Consider the following 25,088-nt stretch of genomic DNA (forward strand, 5'->3'; position numbering starts at 1 on the left):
TAAATGTTGGATGAGACGTTACTAAACAGCTTAATTAAGTCATTCAGATAAATTATTTGTTGTCACCAAAACGACAGAATGATGTCCTTCACAGAAGCTGTACCTTCAAACAAGATTCACTCATCTCTATAATAAACTGGAAAGACTCCACGTAAAACCACAGCCACGGGTACTAGACTCTCATGGAGTAAAGGGTTTTCTTCCAACACGAACCACACTTCATGATTTCATTTTACCGTCCATGAACAAATACGTCCATGAACAAATACACCTCCTTACTGGTGAAGCCATAAAGCTAAATGAAAATCACTAGACTCTGGTTTAAGATATTAACAAAGAAACCAAATGTCACTGCTTTAAAATTCACGTAACGCAATCAAACAAGCAGAAAACCTGACAAGCGGGCGTCTTAAGATGATCCCTAGAGCACGCACTAGCCTGGGAGGACCCACACAGGAGGCGCAGACGTCACTGTCACTGGGGTTCGGAAGTGCACTGGGCTCACGGGCTCCAGATGCAGGAGACATTCCCAGTGACTCCCAACATCGGCCAGGCTGCTGACTCGACGGTGAGCAGCTCACACGGGTCAGGTCTGGGAGCAGGTGGAGGCAGGTGCGGGTATGGAGCCGGGGTGGGGCCGAGGTCACCTGTCCTGTGCTGCTTCTGTGGGCAGTGGTGCACGGCGGGCGGGTGGGCAGCAGTGGGTCCTCCGCCCCTTTATGGTGAAAGCCAGGGGGCCAACATGGGGGTGGCGGACAGCCTGTCAGGACCCCAGATCTAGGCCGGGAAGCAGAGCTCGCAGGAAGGAACAGCGACTGTCAGGGGCTGGTCCCCACACAGTGAAGTCTCATCTACACGGTTTTAAGGCTTCTGGTGGCAGAGGGGGTGGGGGTGCCAGGACGCTCACGAGAAACTCCAGGACTCTCCAGTCTCCACTGGCTCCAGCCGTGGGTTCGCACAGCACAGACTCCTCACAGTTCCCAAGAGTCTGAGACCAGGCAGGGTGGGGTTCTGCTGGGAGCCCTTTCCTGGCCCCTAGACGGCCACCTTCTCCCTACCACCTGCAGCAGACAGAAGTCGTGCACTGCTTGCTTGTCCCATAAGGGCACTGGTCCCACCGTGGGGGCCCCAGTCCACACCCTCATCTAAACCCACCTATCTCCCGAAGGCGCTCCCCTCCCCCCATGCTATCCTGCTGGGGGCAGGGCTGCAACGTGGACTGGGGGGGGGGGGGTGCCATAAACACGGAGTCCACAACATCGCCCCGACTGTGCAGACGTGGGCCGGCTCAGGCGAGGACCGGCCACAGGGAAGACACAGACCCTGACAGGGTCAGCGTGGGAGGACCTCCACGGCCTGACCAGGGGCATCTGCACCCCCAGGGATGCTGCTGAGGGTTCCCAATCCTTCCTGGCAGAGTAATGACTTCCTCTGGTTCATCACTGCCACCTACTCCATCACCTTCACCTGATGATATGACACTAAGCTCCCCGAGGGCTTTCCAGCTTCAGGGTCTGGACGCAGCAGGGCTCAAAGGTGACAGCTGAAGTTCGCGCACGGGAGGGGTCAGAAATGCCCCCAGAGTGTTGTGGCTGAAGGCTCCTCTACCCCAGGGACAGCCCCTGGCTGAATTCTCTGTGCCCTCCTCTGAGTGGAGAACCCGGCTGCCTCCCCCACCCCCGCGGGGTAACCAGCCTGCAGCTCGCATGTCTCCGGAGGAACCCCACCGGGCAGGCGACAGAACGACACCCCCAGGAGCCTGCGACCTCATCAGCGTGCCTACCGCCCCCCAGCTGTCTGTCCCGGGGTCCTGCATGCAGCCACAGGGGCTGTCCCGCCAGGCAGGGGTCTTGCGCACCAGGTGGGCGCCCCCCGCACCACGGTGGGCGGGACGCCCGTGCAGCAGACAGCACCCAGCCCACATCACAGCACTCGCTCTCCGGAGCTGGGTGCAGGGACACTGCACCTGACGCTCCTGCCCCCGAGCATCTGGCAAGGGTCGCTGGAAAAGGAAGGTGAAGGCAGGCTGCCGGGATGTTGGAAGAACAGTGTGGAACAGCGTAGCCACAGTACCTCGGGCAGGATGGGTGGGTTTCCCTTCCGCACGGCTGTTCAAACCTCTGACTCGGGGACAGGTAGAGGCTGCTTCGGACTGCCTCGCTGTCCCGAAGGGGCAATCGGCTCTCTTCTTTTCCCACGCTGGCCACGCCGTGCTCAGCCAACGAGGCGATGTGATGGGGCCTCCTGTTTATAAGGACTTCGGAAGAGCCCGGCTGGACAGGATCCAGCTGCTCCCTCTGACTTCGTGTGAAAGGAGCTGGATCACCAAGCATCCCTTCCCCTGGAGGCAAGTGGGGAGAAGGGGCCCAAACGCCTTTGACTTTGACCGTAGGCAGCGACGCCCTCACCGTCTGGGACCGAGAGGCTGTGTGTGCGGCATCTCTAGCCTTCGGGGTGACTGCGGTGTCGGTGCCCACGCCACGGGGCTCCGAGAGCGAAGGTCAGAACCTGGGGGGGGGGGGGGGATGGGCTGCGTCCCCCTGGGCCGGTTCCAACATGAGGAGCGTGGACTTCCCACCAGTACAGCAGAGTGTGAAGCATCCTTCCCGTGTCTGCTGGGCCAGCCAGCCGGAGGGAACCGGGCGACAGAGACACAGACACCAGTGCAGACACTCTGATCCCGAGAAAAACAGCAGGCAAAATTTCCGAGTTTCCGGATTCTACTGAGAATTGGACAACCCGTGGGGGTGGAGGCCTGCTTTCTTGCCAACCGCGGCGGGAGCCAGAAAAAATTTTCCCGGTCTTATTTTAGGACGGGTGACGCTGTAAACAAGCTGGGTGACCAATCCACAGACAGCCTGTCTAGACCCTTATTTGAAGCAGAAGGTCACCGGTGGGGCAGACGTCCCAGATGTCCTGGAGGCATGTGACGAGGAGCCGCAGCCCCGCCAGCCAGCCAGCGCTGACTCTGGGACAAGGACACTTACCTCACCTCCTGAGTGTTGATGGCGGGACCCCGCAGCCCACCCTGGAGGCACAAGGTCAGGACTCAGGAGCTGGCGAGGGAGCCTGAGACCTGAGAGGGCAGGCCTTGCGTGGTGGTGGCACGGGGGGGGTGGGTGTGCAGAGCGGGGGGGGGGGGGGGGAGTGGGGTGGCCATCACGCTTGAGGGCAGCAAAGGTAGGACAGTGCAGACAGAATGAAAGAGCGTGATTCTAGGAGGCAAAGAAACTTCTGGAATACACTTGGTGCAAAGAAAGATTATCAAGATCCCAGGAGACACTTGGCGTAATGGCTGAAATCAGAAGTTCTGGATCCTGACGTCAGCTCCAAGCCAGCCTCACTGCTCACACTGGGGGTTCATGCCCAGCCCCACCACACACACTGGGGTCCCGCCCAGCCCCAACAATTACAGCTGGGTTTTAGTTTCCAACTGAAAACGGAAAACATTTGTACCTGACTCTTAGGGGTGTTCTGAGGAGTAAGCGAACAAATAAACATGGAAACTACTTAGAACAACAGCTGGCATACAGGGATCACTCCGTGAACGTTAGAGGTTACTGTCATCATGATATTTACGTCCCCCCCAACACACACACACAGTATAGCATCACTGGGTCTCCCTCCCAGGCCTGCAACCCATTGCGGCCCAGGCCATGCCAACCTGGACGGGCGGAGCCACCAGCCTGTTTCTCTGACAAGCTGACCACTGACGATGCAACGCTGGGTAAGTTATTGAAGCTTCCTCTCAGAGGACAATGGCTATATGATATCCAGCTCACGGTGCTACTTTTAAGGCAGAAACCTGTTAGTTTAAACAGGTGGCTGTCATCTCCTGGGTCAAAGTTTTTCTGCCTTGCACAGATCATATTCCAGATCAGGAATATAATACGGAAAGCCTTCAACTACGCTCAAGTTCAGGTACCTGAGGAACGCCTCACTTATCCAGAGTTCCTGGCCAGTGAAGATGATGTGGCAGGGGAATTCTTTTCAGGGAACGAAATAAAACTTGTTTTTTAGCACCAAGTTGTTTTCTTAGTCACTTTTATGAGGCTCCTTCCGAAACACGTAGATACATCTCTGACTTAACAAATGGAACTCGGGCCAATGAATCAGAAAGCTTTATAAGGCAAAAATATAGTAGCAAGAGGAAAAGAATGAAAAGATCCCACAATTACCCTACCCTCCCTTCTGAAAACAATGAGCCAGCACATCTGTCCTCATCCCACAGCCCAGTGGCCTGCCACTCGAACCCGGGACCGCACGCTCACCTGTTTTGCAGCCGCCTGGCTGGGAGGTAAGGAGCCCCTCGTCAGCAGCGGGGGGCTTCCGGGGCCGCAGAGCTCTGGGAAAGGGTTAGGGATGGCCGGCAGAGACGAGGTTCTGAACTGTTCACCCTCTTCCTGCAGGCGTCTGGGAGGAGAGACACAACCGCTCATTAAAAGCTGCCATCCCCCGACATAACCCAGCAGTCCCACGTCCGGGGGTGTCCCCAAGGAAACTAAAGATGGACTCACTCCTGTGTTCCCAGCGCGACTGGTCACATCAGTCCCCTGGGGGGTCCACCAATGCAGGAATGGATAAACAAAACATGGTCTATCCACATGAGGGGACACTACTGAGCCCGACCGAGGAAGGGAATTCTGACGCACGGTGACAACCAGGATGAACCCTGAGGACACTGTGCTGGGTGAAATCAGCCAGTCACAAAAGGGTGGATCTTGTACAATCCTACTTCTGTGAGGTACCTAGGGTCTCCAGGCCCCTAGCTAGTACAATGGAAAATGCCAGCGACTGGTGGGAGGGGAACGGGGAGTCACGGTTTCACGGGGACAGAGCGTCGCTTCTGCAGGATGAGCAAGTTCTAGAGATACAACGGAAGCATAGGCACCGTCACGAGATGGCGCACTTAAAAACGGCTGCGTGTTGGGGCGCCTGGGTGGCGCAGTCGGTTAAGCGTCCGACTTCAGCCAGGTCACGATCTCGCGGTCCGTGAGTTCGAGCCCCGCGTCAGGCTCTGGGCTGATGGCTCGGAGCCTGGAGCCTGTTTCCGATTCTGTGTCTCCCTCTCTCTCTGCCCCTCCCCCGTTCATGCTCTGTCTCTCTCTGTGCCAAAAATAAATAAAAAACGTTGAAAAAAAATTTAATAAAAAAAAAAAAACAAAAAAAAACCGGCTGCGTGCATTGTACCACAACCAAGAGTTTTGCTTTCTGTTTTTTTCCCCCATTCTCAGACTCAAAGGGTACAGATTCCCTCACCCATTAAACAGCTGGGGAGGACGTTTAATGCTCCAAGGGGCGCCTGCGGGGCTCAGTTCGCCAAGCATCCAACCTCGGCTCAGGTCATGGTCTCACGGTCTGTGAGTTCGAGCCCCGTGTCGGGATCGCTGTTGTCAGCACAGAACCCGCTTCGGATCCCCTGTCCCTGTCTGTCTGCCCCTCCCCCACTAACACTCTCTTTCTGTCTCTCTTAAAATAAATAAACTTTAAAAAACACAAAACAAAACAAAAACCACGCTCTGTGCATGACACATCCTAGACGTCTTCTCCAAGCAACTCATGGATTCTGTTCCCTGAACACTGAAGTGTGAAGACGTTCTGTGAGTAAGAGCGCTTTCACGAGAACAGCTACGTTCGATGGCCCTGAAGCCAGCACTCGTCCAGACACGTGAAAACGTGAGAAGAGGCTCCCCCGTGTCCTCGTCTGGGCTGTGGGATGAGTGCTTGGTTACACAAAAAAGGCTGTTGGCACCGAATCGGAAATAAAGGCCGCGAGCAGCCATCCTCCCCAGGACACGGAAGCCTGTCTTCCCGTCACAGCCACTGTGGAGCGAGGACCAGGCGGCCTACTTGTTGGCATTTCCTCCTAAGAACGCAAAACCCACTCGTCATACGGCAAAGCCAAACACACACAGGGTGACGAATCAGATGCAGTTATGAAACCAGAAGAATAAAGTTCAAAGTCGAAGGACAAACAGCTGCAAAGTGCCCCCTCTGTTTCCTTTCCCGGGGTCCTGCGGGGGCTTCCTGTCCACACTGCCGGGGCTTCCTGTCCACACTGCCAGGGCTTCCCCGGGGTCCTCCCATCCATACTGCCGGGGCTTCCCGGGGTCCTGCCGGTGGCTTCCTGTCCACACTGCCGGGGCTCCCCCGGGGTCCTCCCGTCCACACTGCCGGGGCTCCCCCGGGGTCCTACTGGTGGCTTCCTATCCACACTGCTGAGGCCTTCCCGCGGTCCTGCGGGGGGCTTCCTGTCCACACTGCCGGGGCTCCCCCGGGGTCCTACCGGTGGCTTCCTATCCACACTGCTGAGGCTTTCCCGCGGTCCTGCGGGGGGCTTCCTGTCCACACTGCCAGGACTTCCCCGGGAGCGGAGCCCCTGTCCTCCGGAGGGCAACACTGTCCAGACGCCCATCTGAGCGGTGGCGTGAGCCCTGCTGCCGCTCAGTATCCCTGGTCCTCCGTGACATAAGCCTCGAGAAGCCCTTGTAGGCGGAGTCTTCCAAGAATTTTTTGGACTCCTTTTACAGTGCGACGAAATTAACGATCCATTCGCTTTCTTGGGAGTTTTGCCACTAGAGAACTGCAGCGATCACTTTACAGGTTCTCTGTTTACCAAGCGATCCTGATGCGGGAGGGGCCCGCCCAGCCTTTCCACGGGGACCAGGATGCACCCATCTACGGCGTGCACGCTCCTGGGGCGGGAATGGGGTCAGTGCCGGGGGGTGCCGCGGCCCCTCTGAGGCGCCCCCATAACGTCCCAGAAAGCAGATGTGCGTTGTCAGTGAATCCCACTCTTCCCACACCAGCCTCTTTCACGGTCAAGTGCCTGGCTCTCTCGCTGTCCCTTGTCCTACGGAGCAAGAGAGGAGGAGGAGAGCCCCGACGACCACTGACAGGGGACTCTCCTGAAGCACAAGGATAAAAGTCTGTTCCGAGTCATATACAAGATGCCAATGTTCTGATGCTCTAAAGCTCCCAGAAACTTCTCTGAACAGGGTTGTTCTGAAAACCTTTAAAAGCGGTGTGTTCGGGGGGCACGTGGGTGGCTCAGTTGGTTAAGCTCTGACTTCAGCTTAGGTCATGATCTCACGGTTCGTGAGTTCGAGCCCCAGTTCAGGTGAGCCTCTCTTCTCTCTGCCCCTCATGGGATTCTCTCTCTCTCTCTGCCCTTCGCTCACTTTTACCCTCTCTTTCTCTCTCAAAATGAATGAATGAATGAATGAATGAAAGCTGTGCTTTTTAGGGCAGTGTATGGTACTGTACCATTATACATTATACATTTGTCCAAACCATACAATGTCCAACACCAAGAGCGAACCCTCAGGTAAACCACGGACTTTGGCTGACGACGTGTCCACGCAGGCTTACCAACTGTGACAAAGGTACCACCTGGTGGGGAATGTAGGTAATGCAGGAGGCTGTGCATGTGTGGGCAAGGGGGTACATGGGAGACATTTAGAAATTTCTCTCAATTTTGCTATGAACGTAAAACTGAGCTTTCAAAAATTCGTCTTTATTAAAAAACAAAACAAAACAAAAACAGACATCATGCTAAGTCAGCAAGGCTGGACACACAAGGGGGTCACACCCTGTAGGATTCCCTTTTGATGAAGCAGCCAGAACAGGTGAATCCGTAGCAACAGAATGTATGCAAACTGGTGGTTGCCAGGGGCTGTGGGAAGGGGTGTGGAGACACTGTTTAATGGGTATGGGTTTCCTCTTGTGCAGGGAGAACATTCCAGAACTAGGTAGAGGTGGTGGCAGCTCAATGCTGGGGAGTCTACTAAATGTGCCTGAATTGTACACTTTAATTTTTTAATGTTTGTTTATTTTTGAGAGAAGAGTACAAGTGGGGGGGGGGAGGGGGGGAGAGAGAGAGAGAGACAGAGAGAGAGAGAGAGAGAGAGAGAGAGAGAGAGAGAGAATCCCAAGCAGGCTCTTTGCGGTCAGCACAGAGCCCGATGCGGGGCTCGAACTCACGATCTGTGAGATCATGACCTGAGCTGAAATCAAGGGTCGGACACTTAACCGACTGAGCCACTCAGGTGTCCCTGAATTGGACACTTGAAGTGATTAATTTTATGTGATGTGAATTTCACGTCAATATGTTATTCTTAAAAATTAAAAGGACAAGAAAAGTCCCACGTTGGCTTCCCAGCAGTGCGCAAGCATTGGCCACGGCAAAACGAGGGACACTACACGAGGCCGGAGAACGTCCCCGCTCCAGAGGCTGCGTCCCTGCCCAGTTATGGAGCGAGACGCAGAAAGGGGGCGAAGATGCAGGGATGTTGGGGGTCGGGGACGAGAACGGCCAGGCCTGGGCTCCGCCGCCTGCCTGGGCTAGAACGCGCTCCCTGCTTTCCCTGCTGTCAGCTTCCTCAGGATCAGCCGGCCCAGCTGCAGCCTCTTCCAGGAAGCCCACTTCTTCTTCCCCAGTGTCTGCTCTGCACCTGCCTCTGTCTGTGCCCCACACCCCACTCTGCGGGTCTCAGACACAGTGCCATACCCAGTGGGTTCTGAGCCGGTCAGGACCCCTCCACCTGGGTTTGCATCCGGACTCCCTACTCACCACGTGTGGGCCTGTCACGCCTCAGTTTCCTCACCTGGGCAATGAGGCCCATGACATCACCCGCCTCGTATGGTTGTGGTGGCCACTGTGTCAGCTAATAAGTGAGGACTCAAGAGAGACCATACACAGGAAATGCTCAACATAAAGCCTCACTTACAAAAGAAATCTTTGGGTATCCCATATTGGTCACCCCATTTTTTAAACACATCCAAAAGTAAGATGCCCTGTGGCGCACGCCTGCCCCGTGTACCCCCGTGGGACCTAACACAGGCAACCCCAGGGCATAGGGCTGAGTTCGGCCCGAACTTTAGCTCAAGGGCCCTGGGCAACGAACAGTCCCAGGTCTGCCTGTGCCATCCTCTGCCCTGACTCAGCTCTGGGCACCGTCACTGTTGGGGCTGCAACCCCGTCTTCCCAGGGGCCTCCCACCCTTCCAGGGATGGGTGACTGAGAGACCCCAGACCCCAGCCACATGGAGAAAAGTCTCCCTCCAGACTGAGCTCCACAGGGCCAAGAGAACAGGACTGATGCTCAAGAAAGCACAGGCAGGTATAAACACCGGGACGATGGAGGGGAGGAAAGGCAGGAAGCCGAGAGGTGGCCGACCGCAGGCCACAGAGCTGCTACACCCCACTCCACAGACAGCTCTGAGCTCCCCAAGACACAACAGGCTACCTTGGCAAGAGGGCTACCCAGGTGCAGAAGACCTGGGATGTCAGACCAGAAAGAGCCTCACAGAAGTTTCTGGAAGCAGAGAGGACCACCTTGCCCTATCCCCATCCCAAGGAAAGGAAGCGAGATCCCCAGGAGATGCAGTGCTGAGGAACCACCAGCCCGAAGAACCCCAGCCTGACTGAGGCCCAAGATGGAGGGCCCCGCACAGCCTTGCACTAGAAAGTGCAGGGAGGCTGGCCTCCGTCCCTCGCCCGCTCCCATCCCTCCACTGTCACCTGAAAACCTCCAGAGCCAACAGCGACTGGGCGGCGGCCACACTGGTCCACCCACCTCCCGGGCCCCGGAGACGGGGTAGAGACACCCTGAGTGCTCTGCCCCTCCCCCTCCCAAATCCGGGTGTGACAACTCCCATCCATCCCCCTCTTCATCGGGGTCAGGACACCACCGTCTCTAGGCTGGTCCTCGAAACGGCCTCCAAATCAGCCGTGGTCTAGCCCACCACCCCGACACCAGGCTGCCAGAATTATCTGCCAGAACCGCAACCCCATCTCCTCGCTGGCCTGTTCAAATCCTTTCCCTGTCTCTCCCCTTGAAGGGCTCAGAGACGCCTTCAGGATCTGGCCCGCACCTGTCGGGATCATCTTGTGTGCAAAGCACCCCGTGGAGGCGTGACAGACACGCAAAACGCTGTACGTGTTTAACGTGAACGACTGGGTGTGTCGTAAGTACACACGCGATCTGTCGCCAGTCCGGCTTGTCATCACCCACAGCCTGCAACCGCTCCCTCTGCCTTTATCGCTACTGCGGAAGCTCTTCCCTCCTTGCACAGCAGCGCCGTCATGCGTGGGCTCCATGCCGCAAGACGTCCTAGGACTGACTCGTCTTGTAAAACCAACACTCTGGACGTTCAGTCCCGTATCTCCTGATTCCCTCCCCATGGCCCTGGCATCCAGCACTCCTACCCTCTGCGTCTAGAAGTTCGGCCACCTTAGAGGCGACACGTGAGTGCAACCGTGTGGCACCGTCCTTCTGTGACAGGCTCATTCACTTAGCGTGCTGTCCACGTTGGCCATCACCGGATGGCTCGGTGAGGAAAACGCAGAACACGCAATGCCGTGTCGTGCGGCCATACAAAAAGGGAGGAAGTTTTGCCCCTCGGGACAACGAGAATCCTCTCTTCTGCTCACGAAATCTCTTCTCCCCGCCCGCCGCCCACCGACTCCCACTCACCCTTCAACACCCAAATCCGAGATCTGCCGCCTCCAAGGAAGCCCAACCCCCCACCCCGCTTCCCACGAGCCCCTCCCCCCAGCCCTGGTATTTCCAGGAATACAAATGGAATGCGTCCACGGGTCTGAGGTGGCACATGTCTGACAGCCCCAGGGGACACCACTGCCCCAGGTCCCCCCACCCCACCCCACTCTGGGCACGGGCTGCACAGAGACAAGGAACGTGTCTACGCAGCAGGGGGCGCTATCGTGTCCGTGCGATGGCCCTCCCTTGCTCTCGGAGACGAGGCCCTCCAGGCCCCGGGGCCCACCTGACAGCGAGGATGTGCACAGGCTTTGAGCGCTGCACCTGCAGTCGCGGGGACGCCTGCGGCTGGAGGGACCTTGTTCCTGAGGGTGGCGGCTGGCTGCGGGCGTGCTGGCCATTCTGGAGCAGGGGCACCGTCTCTGACTGCATGCTACAGGCCGGGTACAGACTCTCCAGGGACGCGCTCACATCGTTCACCAGGGCTTCCAGGTCTACGTCATCCTCTGGGCGTTAAAGGCAAAAGCAGGGGAGAAAAAAAAAAACAAAACAGAACAGAACAAGACAAAACTTTAGCAGCAGTGAGGGGCCACGGCCACACGGGCATCTTAGGGCTCAGGTTCCAAAACTCACAATATTTTAAACTATTAGGTGAAGGCAGAGGAGCATAACTGAGGATATACATCCTGTAAGGAATCGTACGTGTTCCATCTACTGATGTTTGCTGACATTCCAGAAGCTACTTGGTAACTACGGTCCAGCCGCATTCCCAGCGGCTGCACACACCCTTCGGAGCACCTGCCTAGCTCACACCCCCTTTGGGGTGGACAGGCCACACGCAGTCACAGCTGCGCAGCCTCAGGTGGCCAGACCACAGGTGGACATCGAGCTCTACTTAGGCAAGTCAGGCCTTCTCCCTTCCCTGAAATTCTAGCAGTGAAAGAGAGACACAGGAACAGAACAGCACCCAGCACAGACAGCAGCCTGGGCCAGCTAAGAGCTCCAGGAGGGCCCAAGCCACGCAGACGGGCTCACGGGTGGCTGCGGATCAATCATGCACCTGCAGACCTCCAGGTGCCCTCGACTGGCCTGGGAGCCTGAGGAAGCCTGTCCTCACAGAAGGCCCGAGGCAGACGCAGAGAGAGAGAAGCACAGGGAATGCCAGACAGAAGGTCAGAAAATAGCAGAGGCACACACAGAGACTTTGATGGGAAATTCTTCGTGTCAACTTGGCTTGGTCGCCGGTATTTGGTCACACTTGATTCTAGATGTTTCCGTGCAGGTATTTTTTAGATGAGATTACCATTTAAGTCAGTAGCCTCTGAGCAAAGCAGATTGCCCTCCATAATGTGGGTGGGCCTCATCCAATCAGGTGAAGGTCCTGAAGAGAAAAAGACCATAGTCCCCCAAGGAGGGAAGAATTCTGCGTCCGGACTCGAACTGCAACTCCTCTCTGGGCCCCCAGCCTCCCGGTTGACCCCGCAGATTCTGGACGTCCAACTACACAATCGTGGGAGCCAACTCCTTAACCTGCACCCCCCTCCCCATACACGTATAAATGCACATGTTAATGGTTCTGTTTCTCTGAAGAACCCTGACTGCACACGATGAGGGGATAACCCGGCACGCCCAGAGATGTGGGAGCGCCCAGGGCGGAAGGCAGAGACAGAAACCTGGGGACACAGGCCAGGCTCCGAGCAGCCCAGCGTGACTCAGTGCACGTTCCTGATACGGCCCGGCCGTACTCCGGCCGCAAGCTCCATAAAGCATCCTGCATCCCTGGTCATCGTGGGCTGGGGCTACCGAGTTAGCTTCTCCTGTTTGTAACCCGCTGGAAACTGACAGCACAGCCCCCCTTCTCTGTGTTTTCCGCTCGGTCACTTCGAACGTGGCACGTGTGAAGGCGCTCGCCCACTGGGGCACTCCGCGAGTCCCCCTAACTCACAGGCCCACTTGGTCCCATAAGCGACACCTGCTCAGCCTGAGGGGCTGAGGGCCCAAGACAGCAACACCCTTGCCAAGCCGGGACCACAAGCTCCCCCGACGGGAAGGCCCCTGTGAACCCACCGCCCCAGCCCACCACTTACGGGCCCCCCGCCCGCGGCACCAGGCCCGGCTTTCTGTTTCTCAGCCTCTACAACCCAACCCGGGGTCCGCGGGGGTGGGTGAGGGCAGGAGGCCGGTCATCACCCCGCCCTGCGGCAGAGCCGGGCACAGATCCATCTCATCTATTGCCTGTGCCATCACAGACGCCGTGACTGCCACCCGGTCCCACGGCTGAGGAACAGACCCCGGGGGAAGCAAGGACCTTGCCCAGGGGCACGCCGGTGCCAAGAGGCGGACCTTCGACCTGAAAACACTTCCTGCAGCTACCAGGCTGGCCTCACCAGGTGTGCGCTCAATGCATGAGCTCAAGGACCTTTCTGGGATCTGCCCTCCCTGCCTGTCCAGTCCTTGTGGAAACATCTCGGGTCTCTTTGCTTCAGCTTCTCCATCTCATTAGGCAAAAGGGCACAAGAAACGGAGCAAAGCAAGACAGCGAGAAAAAAGGAAGGCACGCGGGCCAAAGGGGCAGAGAACGCGGGAGGTTGCAAGCGGAGGGTGGGGAGGAGAGCACTTTTGGGAAGATTTAGGTAGAAGCAGAAAGAAAGGTCACAGACATCCCCCACCGCGTTCTGTACCTTGCAGGCAATGGTGCCAGGGAGAGGGGTCTGGGGAAGGCCTGGACGGGGTGATTATACACAGCAGGCTTTAGATGGATCACACTGGGCCCTGAGCAGGATGGACACACGGACAGACGGGAGAGCATCGGATGCTTCTGAAACAGCAGGAATGCGGTTTCGCTGCTGGAACTGAGAACACCGAGAGCTGTCTGAGCAGAGCAGACACGGACCGAAATCCCGACCAGAAACTTGTGACCGGGGCCTCGCGTCCCCAGGGCCTGTGCAGGAAGGCAGGAGACGCTGCCAGCGCTTGGCCTGTGCACGGTCAAGTATTAATCCCGCGGCCGGATATCAGAAGGACAACAGGGCTGAATTAGTAATTCATGACAGCCGTGTAATCAATAAGTAATCTATCACAAAGGAGAACGCCAGAGTCAGCAGGCAGAGCTCTTGCTTAGGGTTCAGAGGGCAGGCAGCTACGTGGGAGGAGTGGGAAAATCCAGACCCCGGGAGGGAGAGGTACGCACACAGCCTTGTTCCCTCGTCCCTTGTCCGGAGGCCACATCTGTAAACTGAGGAAGCAGAACTCGGCAAGCACAAAACCAACAGACGGCTACCTGAAGAGAGCCAGCCACTTGGGTATTTACTGAGACCTCACAGTATCCGCCTTCTCAGAAGAGGTACAAGTCACACTAGGGCTCACGAGTCCGGGGCTTCAGGAAGGTTCTAGAATGCATCCTGCACTCACATTTAGCTTCCATGTAATAGTTGCCCGATTGAGCTCTGGAACACGATTAAGCCTAGGCCGCCCTAACTCATCTTACAAACAACTCAGTATTTCTCTCTTAACGACCATTTAAGAATCAACATGGGGTGAAACACAGAGCTCACAGAAGCTATCCATCCAGCCTTTGGGAATGCCTGGGGGTGGGGGGTGGGGGAGGGGAGGGGAGGGAGCTTCTGTCCCCCCTGAGGAGTCAGGCAGAAAGAGAGGCTCACTGTTAGAGTTCTTTTTTTTGTTGTTTTTTAATGTCTATTCACTATGAGAGAAAGAAAGAGAGCGAAGCAGGCTAACAATTGGGGGAGGGGGAGAGAGAGAGAGAGAGAGAGAGAGAGACAGAGAATGAATCCCAAGCAGGCTCCACGCAGTGAGCACAGAGCCCAACTTGGGGCTCAATCTCACAAACTGTTAAGATCCTGACCTGAGCTAAAATCAAGAGTTGGACGCTTCACTGACTGAGCCACCCCAGTGCCCCAAAACCAAACCTTTTAAAGAATCTAAAATATCCTAGCCCAGGACAAACTTTAAAATTCCTGTTGCTCAATTAGCATTTCACCTGTCCAGACAACAGACTCACTTAGGGTTCTGGGATTTTACCTACACTCTGTTAAATCTAGCGCAGGCTAACAATGGAATCTTCCAAGCAGGGGTCACAAAGTATTGATTTGAAGGAAGACACTCGCCATCATGTTCCCTGAAAACTTACTGAACTACGGTATAGGAATCCACTAAGGCATTACTGACGTGACACTCAGTTCTCGCAAAAACGCTCGGAATGGCTCACATTCTGTGAGCACGTCCCGTGTCGTGTGGCATGGCTACCTGCCTTCCCTGTCCCTGTGGTCCCTACATGAACCCACCACAGAGATCAACCACCCGCCCCGTGAAAGCCCTTCTGCAGAGAAGCAAACACATAGGGCGAGCACAAGACAGATGCTTCTGGAAATGAGTGCTAAGATTAAGTATCTATTTGGTGCAAACTTGATGCCAAAATACTTTCCATGAGACCGCACCGCCCCTGGAAGGCACATGAAGGGGAAGGTAAAACAATTTTACACACTCCATCTCACGTCACGCGGATTCAGGAGGATGTATTTACTGCACAAATACAGGTCAGACAACACGGTTGTAAATCAACTTATTAATAGACGCTTTGCTTCCGCAAATAACCCAGTCCCAAACTGGACACTGACTTTTGTCCCAAATATCTGAACAGCTCATCTGATCTCAAACCCACATGCGTGCCTGGCCTCACTGCCATCAATCAGCACCCGGAGGAAGCTTTCCTTCTAAAACAGATACAAAGTCGGTGAACCAAATTTGTGTTTGGCTCATAGATAATTCGGGGCACACGTCCTCCGTAAGCCAACCAGGAAGCGGCCAGGCGCTCACCAGCTGACTGTGGGCACAGAGGAGAGCGCCAGCTACAGGCGAGGCTCAGCCTTCTAGCCCCAGGAGCCTCCCTGTACGCCCTGTTGGGTCCACAGCGCCATCTAGTGGCCTCCTTCACTGGCTAGGAAACAGGACATTCATTGAATCCGCTTCACTGCATTCACTGGCACCTTAAAGAAACGCTACGTGCCCGGGGTGTTCAAGATACACGTGTATACTGTCCGTTCTTCCCGGACCCACGTGAGCACCTGTTAACATGCAATGTCTGTCTGTTTCCTCCCATCTTCGTCTAGAAGGTGGGCTGGTAAGTGAGGCAGGGCGGGGCAGGCTTGCTTAAGATGCTAAATCCCTAAAGAGTGATAGGTGATTTTAAGTAAAAGGAAGAAAAAGAAAATCAATGGTACTTGTGAGGCTGTGACAGAAGAGGAAACAGAGATCTTGGGGATCCTGGCACTGGGCTCCTGAGATCCTTATAATTTTCTAAACCATAAAAGCAATGGGGGCATCTTTTGTTCTGATGCCTGGTCTTTGTTGTTACTGTTGTTGTCGTCATCGTAGTGGTTCCTGAGATAGCCCCAGGGCTTTCATAAAGGTGAAAGGATCCTCTTTTATAAAACATCACCTTTTGTTACTCATGAGGAGCCCCTTCCAACCACACCTGAGTTTATGTTAATGAGGTGCTTTTTGGAAAGCCACCAGGTAACCACGGGCTGGGGGCTGGCTGCCAAGGGAGCCAATCACGATCATCACGGGGCTATAGGTTTGGAAGGGTCCAGTCCCATTCTGTGCCCTCAGGGGGTGGGGTGGGGGGAGGACATAGGGGCTGGACGCTGAGCTCATCACCGGTGGCCAATGATGTAATCAATTGTGCGTATGTGGTGAAGCACCCCTATCAAAACTCCCAACCCCATAGGTTTTGGAGAGCTCCCAGGCTGGTGCACATATGGAGGAGCCTGGGGGGTAGCGTGCCCAGCACGGGAGCCCCGAACCCCTTCCCCATACCTTGCTCTACTCACCTCTTCCAACAGACTGTTCCTGAGCTGTATCCTTTATAACAAACTAGTAACCTAATTAGTAAGCCGTTTGCCTGAGTCCGGTGGACGCTCTAGTAAATGACTGAACCCAGTATGGACACACGTAGCTGGTGTCAGAGAATTGCTTGCCGGGGGGAGTGGGGAACCCACCCTTCTGGAAAGTGCCGAGTCAGAGCAGAGGTAAGGGGAAGATTTCTTCCCAGTGCTGTAGCTGAAAAATCCCGAACACATATGTAAAGGCCAAAGTTCTTACATGCTTCTATCTGGATGGGAACTAAAGGTCCAGCCTGCGAAGGCGTTTTAAACCTAAGCCATGTTCACTGGGCAAGCCGTTTTTGTTGACCTCTGAGCAATTAAAACCTTGTGCAGGTTTTAATTCTACTGAAGTCGGCATTCTACCGAAATGCCTTTGGCACACCAACGAATCTCTATCCTCACAGATTCCACTCACAGGTATTTCTTTTTTGAAACATTTCTTTGAGAGAGAAAGAGCACGAGTGGGGGAGGGGTAGAAAGAGGGAGAGAGAGAATCCCAAGCAGGCTCCTTATTGTCAGCGCAGGGCCGTATGCAGGGATCGATCCCACAAACCGTGAGATCAGGACCTGAGCCGAAATCAAAAGTCAGATGCTTAACTGACTGAGCCTCCCAAATGCCCCACAAGTACTTAATTTTTAATAGGTACAGTTGGACATAAGTAAGAATAAGAAAATCAGGTATTACACTGTTAGAGTATACCTCTGTTCATATTCATGATAGTTACAGATATTCAGAAACCCTAAAAGCAGATCACCTAAACATATCTCCAAATACAAACATAAATGCCATTTCTATATCGAGTCGTTTAAAAAAAATTGAATCAATACTTTATTTCGGTGGTTACTACAGGCAGGCGGGATTTGAAGCAGGAAATAAAAACCCTAGAATTACGTCCAGCATATACACAGAACTACATATATATAGCTTCAGCCACACTCACGTCTCCTGACCTTTCAGCATGTACAAGAGAAACTTCGCTTTCCAGCCTTTGTGGGAAATGGTACTCTCCTCTCCACCCACCTCCCATAGACGACGACAACCGCCACTGTCAGTGCCAATAAATTGAGAAAATACCTATCAACAAGCTGATTAATTCACCAGCAGGAAAAATGTGTGGGGGTGTGTTTCACTTCAACTCCACATGTACACCTCCTACACTTCCTGTTGCTGGGTTCTGGGGCAGCACCCAGCAGATATACATGGCCTCCCAAGCCCACAATGCCACTGCCAGCCCCAGAGCACGTTCAGGGGCATCCAGTGACACGAGACTGGGTCCGATCCGCTCGGACAAGGTTGAAATTGAAACAGTCCTCTCCATGTGCTGAGGCTGAACCAACGTGTTCCTTTTCATTTACAGGTGACACCTTCTCTACTTGTCTTGGGGTGCCTTTCTTTCCCCTACTCCAAATGCAGGACTGTTCCTTCAGGGAGGCTGCTGGCTATTTGGTCACCTCTCTCCTTCCGTGAGAAGCTCTGGCGTTCTCTTCTGCTAATTTAGAACTGCATCCTGAGCCCTCCCAGAGCTTCCCAGAGCAAGTCACAGATGCAGGGCCCCAGCAGATAGCTCCACAGACAAGAAAACCCACGTAGATCACTGATTCCCTGCTTTCATGAAACATGTAACCTGTTTTCCTTAAAGCTGTGTGTAGATACACACATTCTGTCTAGAGAAGTGCTTTTCCTGTGCTGCCAGACTGGCATGGAGCCCCGGTCCCATCTCCACCCTGGTCTGATGCATTCAGGCTCCTTTTGGTCCCAACTCAAGGGGAGACACCGTCCAAGGTTCCCAGGATGCTGACCCGCCCAGGGCTGCCCAGATGCCCTCACCCTCCCCTTCCCTGCATGTAGCCAGGTTAACAATGGATGGAGGAAAATCAGTATTTCAGGAAGGAGCTGGTGAAATCCTATGTCCTGCATGGAAAGAGGGAGGATTCCCACAATCCCAAAACCCTGACGCCAGAAACCGACTTGACAACCAGTCAGCGACTGAGTGACTCCCAGATTTATCAGCCCCTATCCTGCCTGCACACACAGCTGGCGAGGAAGTACTCAAAAGACAGTCTAGGAGGCAAATGTGTTCAAGTTCGTGGGCTCTTTCAAAACTTGGAAGGCAGGGGCACTTGGGTGGCTCAGTTGGTTGAGTGTCCAGACTCTTGATTTCAGCTCAGGTCGTGATCTCACAGTTCATGAGTTCGAGCCCCATGTTGGGCTCTGCACTGACAGCACGGAACATTCTTGGGATTCTCTCTCTGCCCCTCCCCTTCTTATGCTCTCTTACAAAATAAATAAATAGGGGCGCCTGGGTGGCTCAATCAGTTGAGTGACCGACGTCGGCTCAGGTCATGATCTCACAGTCCGTGGGTTCAAGTCCTACGTCGGGCTCTGTGCTGACAGTTCAGAGCCTGGAGCCTGCTTCGGATTCTGTCTCTCTCTCCCTCTCTCTGCCCCTCCCCCGCTCATGCTCTGTCTGTCAAAAATAAGCCAACATTTAAAAAAAAATTTTTTTTTAACAAAATAAATAAACTTAAAAAAAAAAGCTCGAAGGAAAACACTGGAAATACACGATGCAGGTTGGTATTTGCTATTTGCACGTTCAGCCTGTCTCAGGGCAGACTTGGTTCCCTTTCCTTCCTAGTATTCGAGGTGTGGCTTCCCGGTGAATCATCCTGCATGGTTCAGCAAAGTGAGACCCAAAGGAGTGGAAATCCAATGTGCCACACGGTGACCTGGTGGCCTCACCGGGAGCCTGACCTCTGACCTGGGTGTCCACATGCAGTGGCGATAACCACCCGTGACTGCAGTTACCAAGTACGTATCATGTGCCCCTACGCTTCACATCGCTGATGACTAATCCTCAAAATAACAACAGGGACAATAATGCCGATTTCACAGTGAGACAAATACCCTCATGTTCAGTGGGGTCAAGGTCCCACGGCTGCTGGCGCAAAAGCCCGCAGGAGAAGTCCGATCTGTTTTCTTTCAGAAAGGTCAAGGTGCTTGTTCGGACAATGGTGCCTTCGGCCAGGCCAGCCTGCCCTGATGGTCACGCTCCCGGAGGTGCTCGGGCCAAAGCCACCCTCCCCCCACGCCGCCATCCCCACTCACAGGCAGCTTTCTCCACTACCAGGGCCGAAAAAAGGATGCACACGTCACCCCTGCTGGCCAGCACAGGGGCGGGCTCCTGGGGGCCAATGTGGAATGTGGCCCACGGTGACCAGCGGGGACAGGGGTTTAGCCGTGCAGAGAAGTCAAGCGTCACGTCCGGAAGAGAGCTATTCCACCTAAGAGATGGGTGTCAGGACCTAGCCACGAGGCAAAACAAGATTCGGGAAATCCCCAGGCCCCAGAGACGCGGGGGAGACGCGGACACCCTAGGGCTGGCTTCTCGGGTGACTCATCAGGCAGCCCCAGGAAGACTGGTTTGGGAAGGTCCAGGACCAGGCTGCTCATTTCAGAAGTTGCACTTGAACACGGATCCCACTTCCTAACAAACACTGGCTTTTGGTACAGATACATATGCTTTGTCCACTCCAGTCCTGGGGACCACGCGGCAGGTAGCTGTCCCGACCCGCCAATATTCATCTTATGGTAAGGTGTCCATCTTATGATGGCTTGGGCGATGCTCAACCCTAAGTGGAGGCTGAATGGACAGAACCTGTAAGAAATAGGGTAAGCCCATGATCACTCACAGCTGTGCCCACTTCCCACGTGTCCCTGGAGTGTGGCCAGGCCTACAAGTGGCCCAGAATGGTGCCAGCAGTGACTTTCAGGGAGGGAGGCTGGGCTCTGTCTCCCCATCTGGACAAATTCCTCCTCCTTTTTTTTTTTTTAGTTTTAAGTTTTTTTATTTTGAGAGAGAGAGACAAGAGACAGAGACAGCACACAAGCAGGGGAGGGGCAGAGAGAAAATCCCAAGCAGGCTCCGCACTGTCAGCACAGAGCCTGATGCAGAGCTCGAACCCACGAACTGTGCGATCACGACCTGAACAAGAGTGGGACGCTTAACCGACTGCGCCACCCAGGCGTCCCAACAAATTCCTCCTTCTTCCCTCTGGGGCCACGTGACAGCCCAGAGCACTGCAATACTCAGAGGGAAGGGTACGTCACAAAGTCCAGGGCAGATCCTAGAATGAAATGCAGATATTCCGGTGGCCAGACAGCACTACGACCAAAGCAAATGAGCAAAAAAAAAAAAAAAAAAAAAGTGAAGATAATGATTAACCGCTATCACTGGACTTTGATTCCGGTGAGATTCATTTGTTTAATCTATGTGTTTTAGAGAATGGTCAAATAATTCTATCCCCCCACTCCATCTCCCCTAAAAAGGAAAGCCCCTCACTTCCCTCAGGGATTCTGCTCATTGAAATTCAAGAGCTGGAATCTGATGCTGGGTGAACACGACCCAGCTAGAGTGGAAATTTTCCTTCTTTCTTGGACTGTGTCCTGCCGTGTTGTCGCGTGTTGTTGCAAGGGAGCATCTAGATGGCACCGAAGCTTCTCTCGGGTCTGCGAAGGCGGTTGTGTTCAGCACCGTGAAGCAAATACGACACGGGAAAAGAATTTTCCTCTCTGGGAAGGACCTCAGCTACACATTAGAGGGAAAAAAAAGAAGTACAGACTCAGGGGTACCGTCTCTATTTGTACTTAATAGAAGACAATTAGTTGGGGGAGAAGGGCAGAAACATGCCCACAAAACATCACTCAAAAAAAAAAAAAAAAAAAAAAGCAAAAATTAACTGCATCTTTCTCCTTAGTGATTGACTGTGTTTCTTCTCCAGACTCTGGCACGGACCCTTACTTCTTCTGTGACATCATAAAGCAGCCACAAGCCGAGCACAAGACCTGTGCAAACAGCTGGTCACTCTGGAAGGTTCTCACTTTCCATCAATCCTAAAAATATGAGTGCAAGCACACTGGAGCTGAAGAGGGAAAATCCAGGCCAAAGTCCATCACTCGCCGAGAGCACTGTCCTCTTGGAAAGGCAAAGTGTTAAAGGCCAATCAGACAGTGGGGAGTCTTTATTATCTCATTCACCACTAACACTCTGTTTCTGTGAATCTAACTCCATAAGCGTAAAATCCATTCGTGTGGCCAATATCTTCCTTCCTCCGTCAAGTACTGACTGAACACCTGATACACAAGTGACATCGTTCCAGGCCCTGGGAATACAGATGTTGGCGAAACAGACACGAGTCCCCGCCACCTGGGGATCAAGTCCCTTCCGCCGGCTTCGGCAAAGGGTGACCGCGAGAACCCTAAAGTCGCAAGGACGGAGATGAAACTTTTTCCTGCCTCTGGAAAAATAATTGCGTCCACCGGCTCGAGGGCGGAGACATCGCGAAGGAAGCAAGCCGAGATCCTGGCAGAAAGGGGCTCCCATCAACCGAGGGGAGGGAAGGAAGGAACCCCACCCGAGACGCAGCACCTTGCGAGAGAGGGTCGCGACAGGCAGGGGGCGGTCACAGCAGTACAAGGTGCGGTGTGCGTCCCCAGACAGAGGACCTTGCCTCAGCGGAGGCAGTGGCCAAACCAGGAAAGTGTCCCAGAGGCCACTCTCCTACGACCGTTATGCCCACTCTTGGCGGAAGAGAAGGGTTTTAAAACCAGATCTCTGCGTACAGGCAAGACAGTCAACTAGAGGGCATTCGGCTCTAAGAAGAGCCCGACTTCCAAGGCGTCAGGATGGGGAAAGTCATTCCAGGAGAACGTACCAGGCGATTCCAAGAAATGGCACAACTCCCAGAACTGCAACGTCCAGGAGACAGGAGCTGGCTTTCCAGGATGTGGAAGGAAACAGGGTTTAACCAGAAAGAGGGCCGTTCCAGAGGTGGCAGGCAGGGTCTCATTATCCAGATGTGTCCTCCCAGGAGCACCTGGATGGTTTCTGTTCCAGCTAACAGCTCCCTGGGGCTCACCTGGATGCATCTGAATCCAAGTCTTTGGAGTCTGGCAGGGAATGAATGGAGGTCCTGAGGACTTACTATTCTTATGATAATTATTTCTCAATTAAGGGAAATTAAGCGGTGCCTTCTGATTAATGCCCCAGGACAAGGTCCCTCTGGACCCAGGTTTCAGGGCTGAGAACAGTGGAGGAGGGAGCACAGTGGGAGGCTGTGGGCTTGGTTTTTACACTCTCCATACGTATTTATGTTGCTTCATCTAATTTCCTACCTGGCACACAATAGGTGCTCAGTAAATTTTAGCTGAATACCTAAAACACTGGAGTCCCCAGCCTCCATAAATCAAGCTGTAGAATTTTCTAGAAAGTCAGCCAGGCAGCGTTCCCAAACTCCCTGGGGGCTAATGAGCCTCCAACCCTTCCTCTCCTTGGAAAAAGGCCCACCAGGCAGGTTACACACAAGCCGCCAGGTGGATACAGGCCAGATGGGCTGCTTCCAAGGAGGGCTGACGTGTATCCCCGAAGGGGGGCTCTGCGGGAAGCTTACCCAGCAGGCCAGACCCGGACCCCTGTGGGCCTCCCTGAGGGCGTGGGGCCTAAGGGCTCATCCCTGAGATCACAGGGTCAAGGGAAAGATGCAAATTCTGCCCCCATCCAGGAAGTGCGTGGGGCATCCAGCTCTGAACAATGTCTTTCCCTTTGAAAGCACACTCTTCCTTCACCCCAGAGCCTCAGGCTTCCCCGCTCGACTGTGGGTGCCGCTGAACCTCTCAGGAGAAGATGCTGCTCCGTACATCACACCTTGCTCCCCCCCTCCACCCCCGTTCCCCCATGGTGTGACCCACGGAGACACTGGAACATGAGGAGCGAGGCTTGGTGGGAAGCGGGCTCTGCACTAGGAAGGGTCTCCATTTCCAGATGGAACAAGAAGGGTACATTTCTCAAGTCAGGGGCTCCCTGCTCACATCTCCAAGGAGCAGGCACCGGGCCCCGAACAAGGCGGGACGCAGTATTCCCTTGAACAAACACTCCTTGTCTGCTGTGTCCAATGCCCTGTGTGCCGATTAAAGAGTAATTCAGAGAGAGAGTGTGCAGGCAGCGGGGGGCCAGAACGCGAACATTCACTGGGATTACTCATAAACCCTGTACCATACCCACGAGCCACAGACTATCAAGCCCATTGCACAGATGAGAAAACCAAGGCTCAGCTGGGTTACAATACCCACCGCAAAGTCACACAGCTATTCGTGGAGCCTCAGTTCCTACCCCGGTGAGGCTAAAAAATCCAACATCCTCTTTGGGTTTTTTTCTCCCCCCGACCTAAAGATTAAAAAACGAAAACATGACCCCTAGTCTCAAGGAGCCTAGAAATAAATTGGAAAGACAGATACCTACTTGACCAAGTATGAAATGAAACCAGGTACGATCAGTTTTCAGGAGGAAAACATACACACACACACACATGCACAGACACACACACACACACACACACACACACACACACACACACGCGAGAAGATCTGAGGGCAACAACTGATTTAATTGCCCATAGCAACCGAAAGACCCAAGTGTCCGAGGCACAGAATCATCTTCCCAGACTGTTTTAAGATAAAACAAGAACAAAAAAACCAAAACCAAAACAAACAAACCACCACAAAACCAAAACCAAATGAAAGAACCAGTGGCAGCCACACAGAGAATGGGCAGGGGCACAATCAGTGGGACGTCTAAGGGAGCCAGTGTCACCCAGTGTTCCCCATGTACTCCGAGGTGGGTAAAAACCATTTTGCCCGATGCAGACTCTGGCTGGCTGGCTCGGCGTCAGCAGCTGGGGCTCGTGACACGGAGCCCCTGAGTGGGAAGCACCCCCCGGGGCAACGGTGCCTTTAGCCATCTGACACCCAAGGAGGCCGCAGGCCGGTTGGGACTGCTCTTCATGCATTCGAAATACAGCCACAGGATGGAAGGAGCAACGGCCCGTGCCCCCCACCTCCTCCAGTCCCTGCCCCCACCCCCAGGAAAGGTCAGGACTATTATTAAAGTCTCTCTTGGTCCAGAACTAAATGCAGGCCTGGCGGGTGTCAGTTACCGCTCCCTGGCACGTTCTGCGGGGGCCACTGGGCTGGCTCCCGGCTACACCGCCAGCACCCAACTATTTAACCCACTCAGGCGTCCGTCAGCGCGTGGCAGGACCCCAGAGAGGATTAACCGGACGTTGTGTGGACAGTGCCCGCCCGCAGGGGAGAACTGGGAGTCTGGAGAGCCGACCCAGAGACGGGGGCACCTGGCAGGGGGGCATATAATATTAGCCGTGTCAACGAAAGTGAAACCGGCAACCTTGTTCAATGACTTCTGAAGGCAGCAGTACGTTCTGTCCCGAGGGACAGGTTGGGCTCACTTTTCCTTGCTGGAAATCTCTAGCCTGAGAGCTTCCTTTGGGGATAGCGTTTAAAATTCTCTAAGAAAAATAACTCATTCCAAAAAATGTTCACTTGGAAGGCTGGCTAACTGAGGTTTTAAAAACCAGAAAGTTAATTTAGGGGCCCCTGGGTGGCTCAGTTGGTTGAGCATGTGGCTCTTGATTCCAGCTCAGGTCGTGATCCCAGGGTCATGGGATCGAGCCCCGCACTGGGCTCCTCGCTGAGTGTGGCACCTACTTGGAATTCTCTCTCTCTTCCAGGGGCTCCTGGGTGTGGCTCAGTCAGTTAAGCGTCCGACTTTGGCTCAGGTCATGATCTCACAGCTCATGAGTTTGAGCCCCTCATTGGGCTCACTGCTGTC

At 54.3% G+C, this 25,088-nt stretch overlaps 1 protein-coding gene and 1 long non-coding RNA gene across 8 annotated transcripts in view; one reads left to right on the plus strand and one right to left on the minus strand.

The window, feature by feature from the left end:
• GRB10 (growth factor receptor bound protein 10) overlaps positions 1–25,088 on the minus strand; it is a 150,708-nt gene that overhangs the window by 54,575 nt on the left and 71,045 nt on the right. For 3 of the 7 annotated variants that reach the window (XM_049641234.1, XM_049641232.1, XM_049641233.1), the window contains 2 exons: positions 10,788–11,007; positions 4,272–4,413 (listed from right to left, as the gene is read on the minus strand). In XM_049641234.1, the coding sequence (XP_049497191.1) occupies positions 4,272–4,413; positions 10,788–10,933 (288 nt within the window). In that variant the 5' untranslated portion in view covers positions 10,934–11,007. Of the gene's footprint in view, positions 1–4,271; positions 4,414–10,787; positions 11,008–13,182; positions 13,374–13,691; positions 14,083–25,088 lie in introns of those variants that run through there. The other 4 variants (XM_049641235.1, XM_049641237.1, XM_049641236.1 and 1 more) reach the window with 4 other exon arrangements.
• On the plus strand, positions 2,941–4,016 carry LOC125929780 (uncharacterized). The gene is made up of 3 exons (XR_007459962.1): positions 2,941–3,041; positions 3,631–3,727; positions 3,865–4,016. It is a non-coding gene; the product is annotated as an uncharacterized LOC125929780 (long non-coding RNA).

This window comes from Panthera uncia, chromosome A2 (assembly GCF_023721935.1).
Source record: "Panthera uncia isolate 11264 chromosome A2, Puncia_PCG_1.0, whole genome shotgun sequence".
NCBI lineage: Eukaryota > Metazoa > Chordata > Mammalia > Carnivora > Felidae > Panthera > Panthera uncia.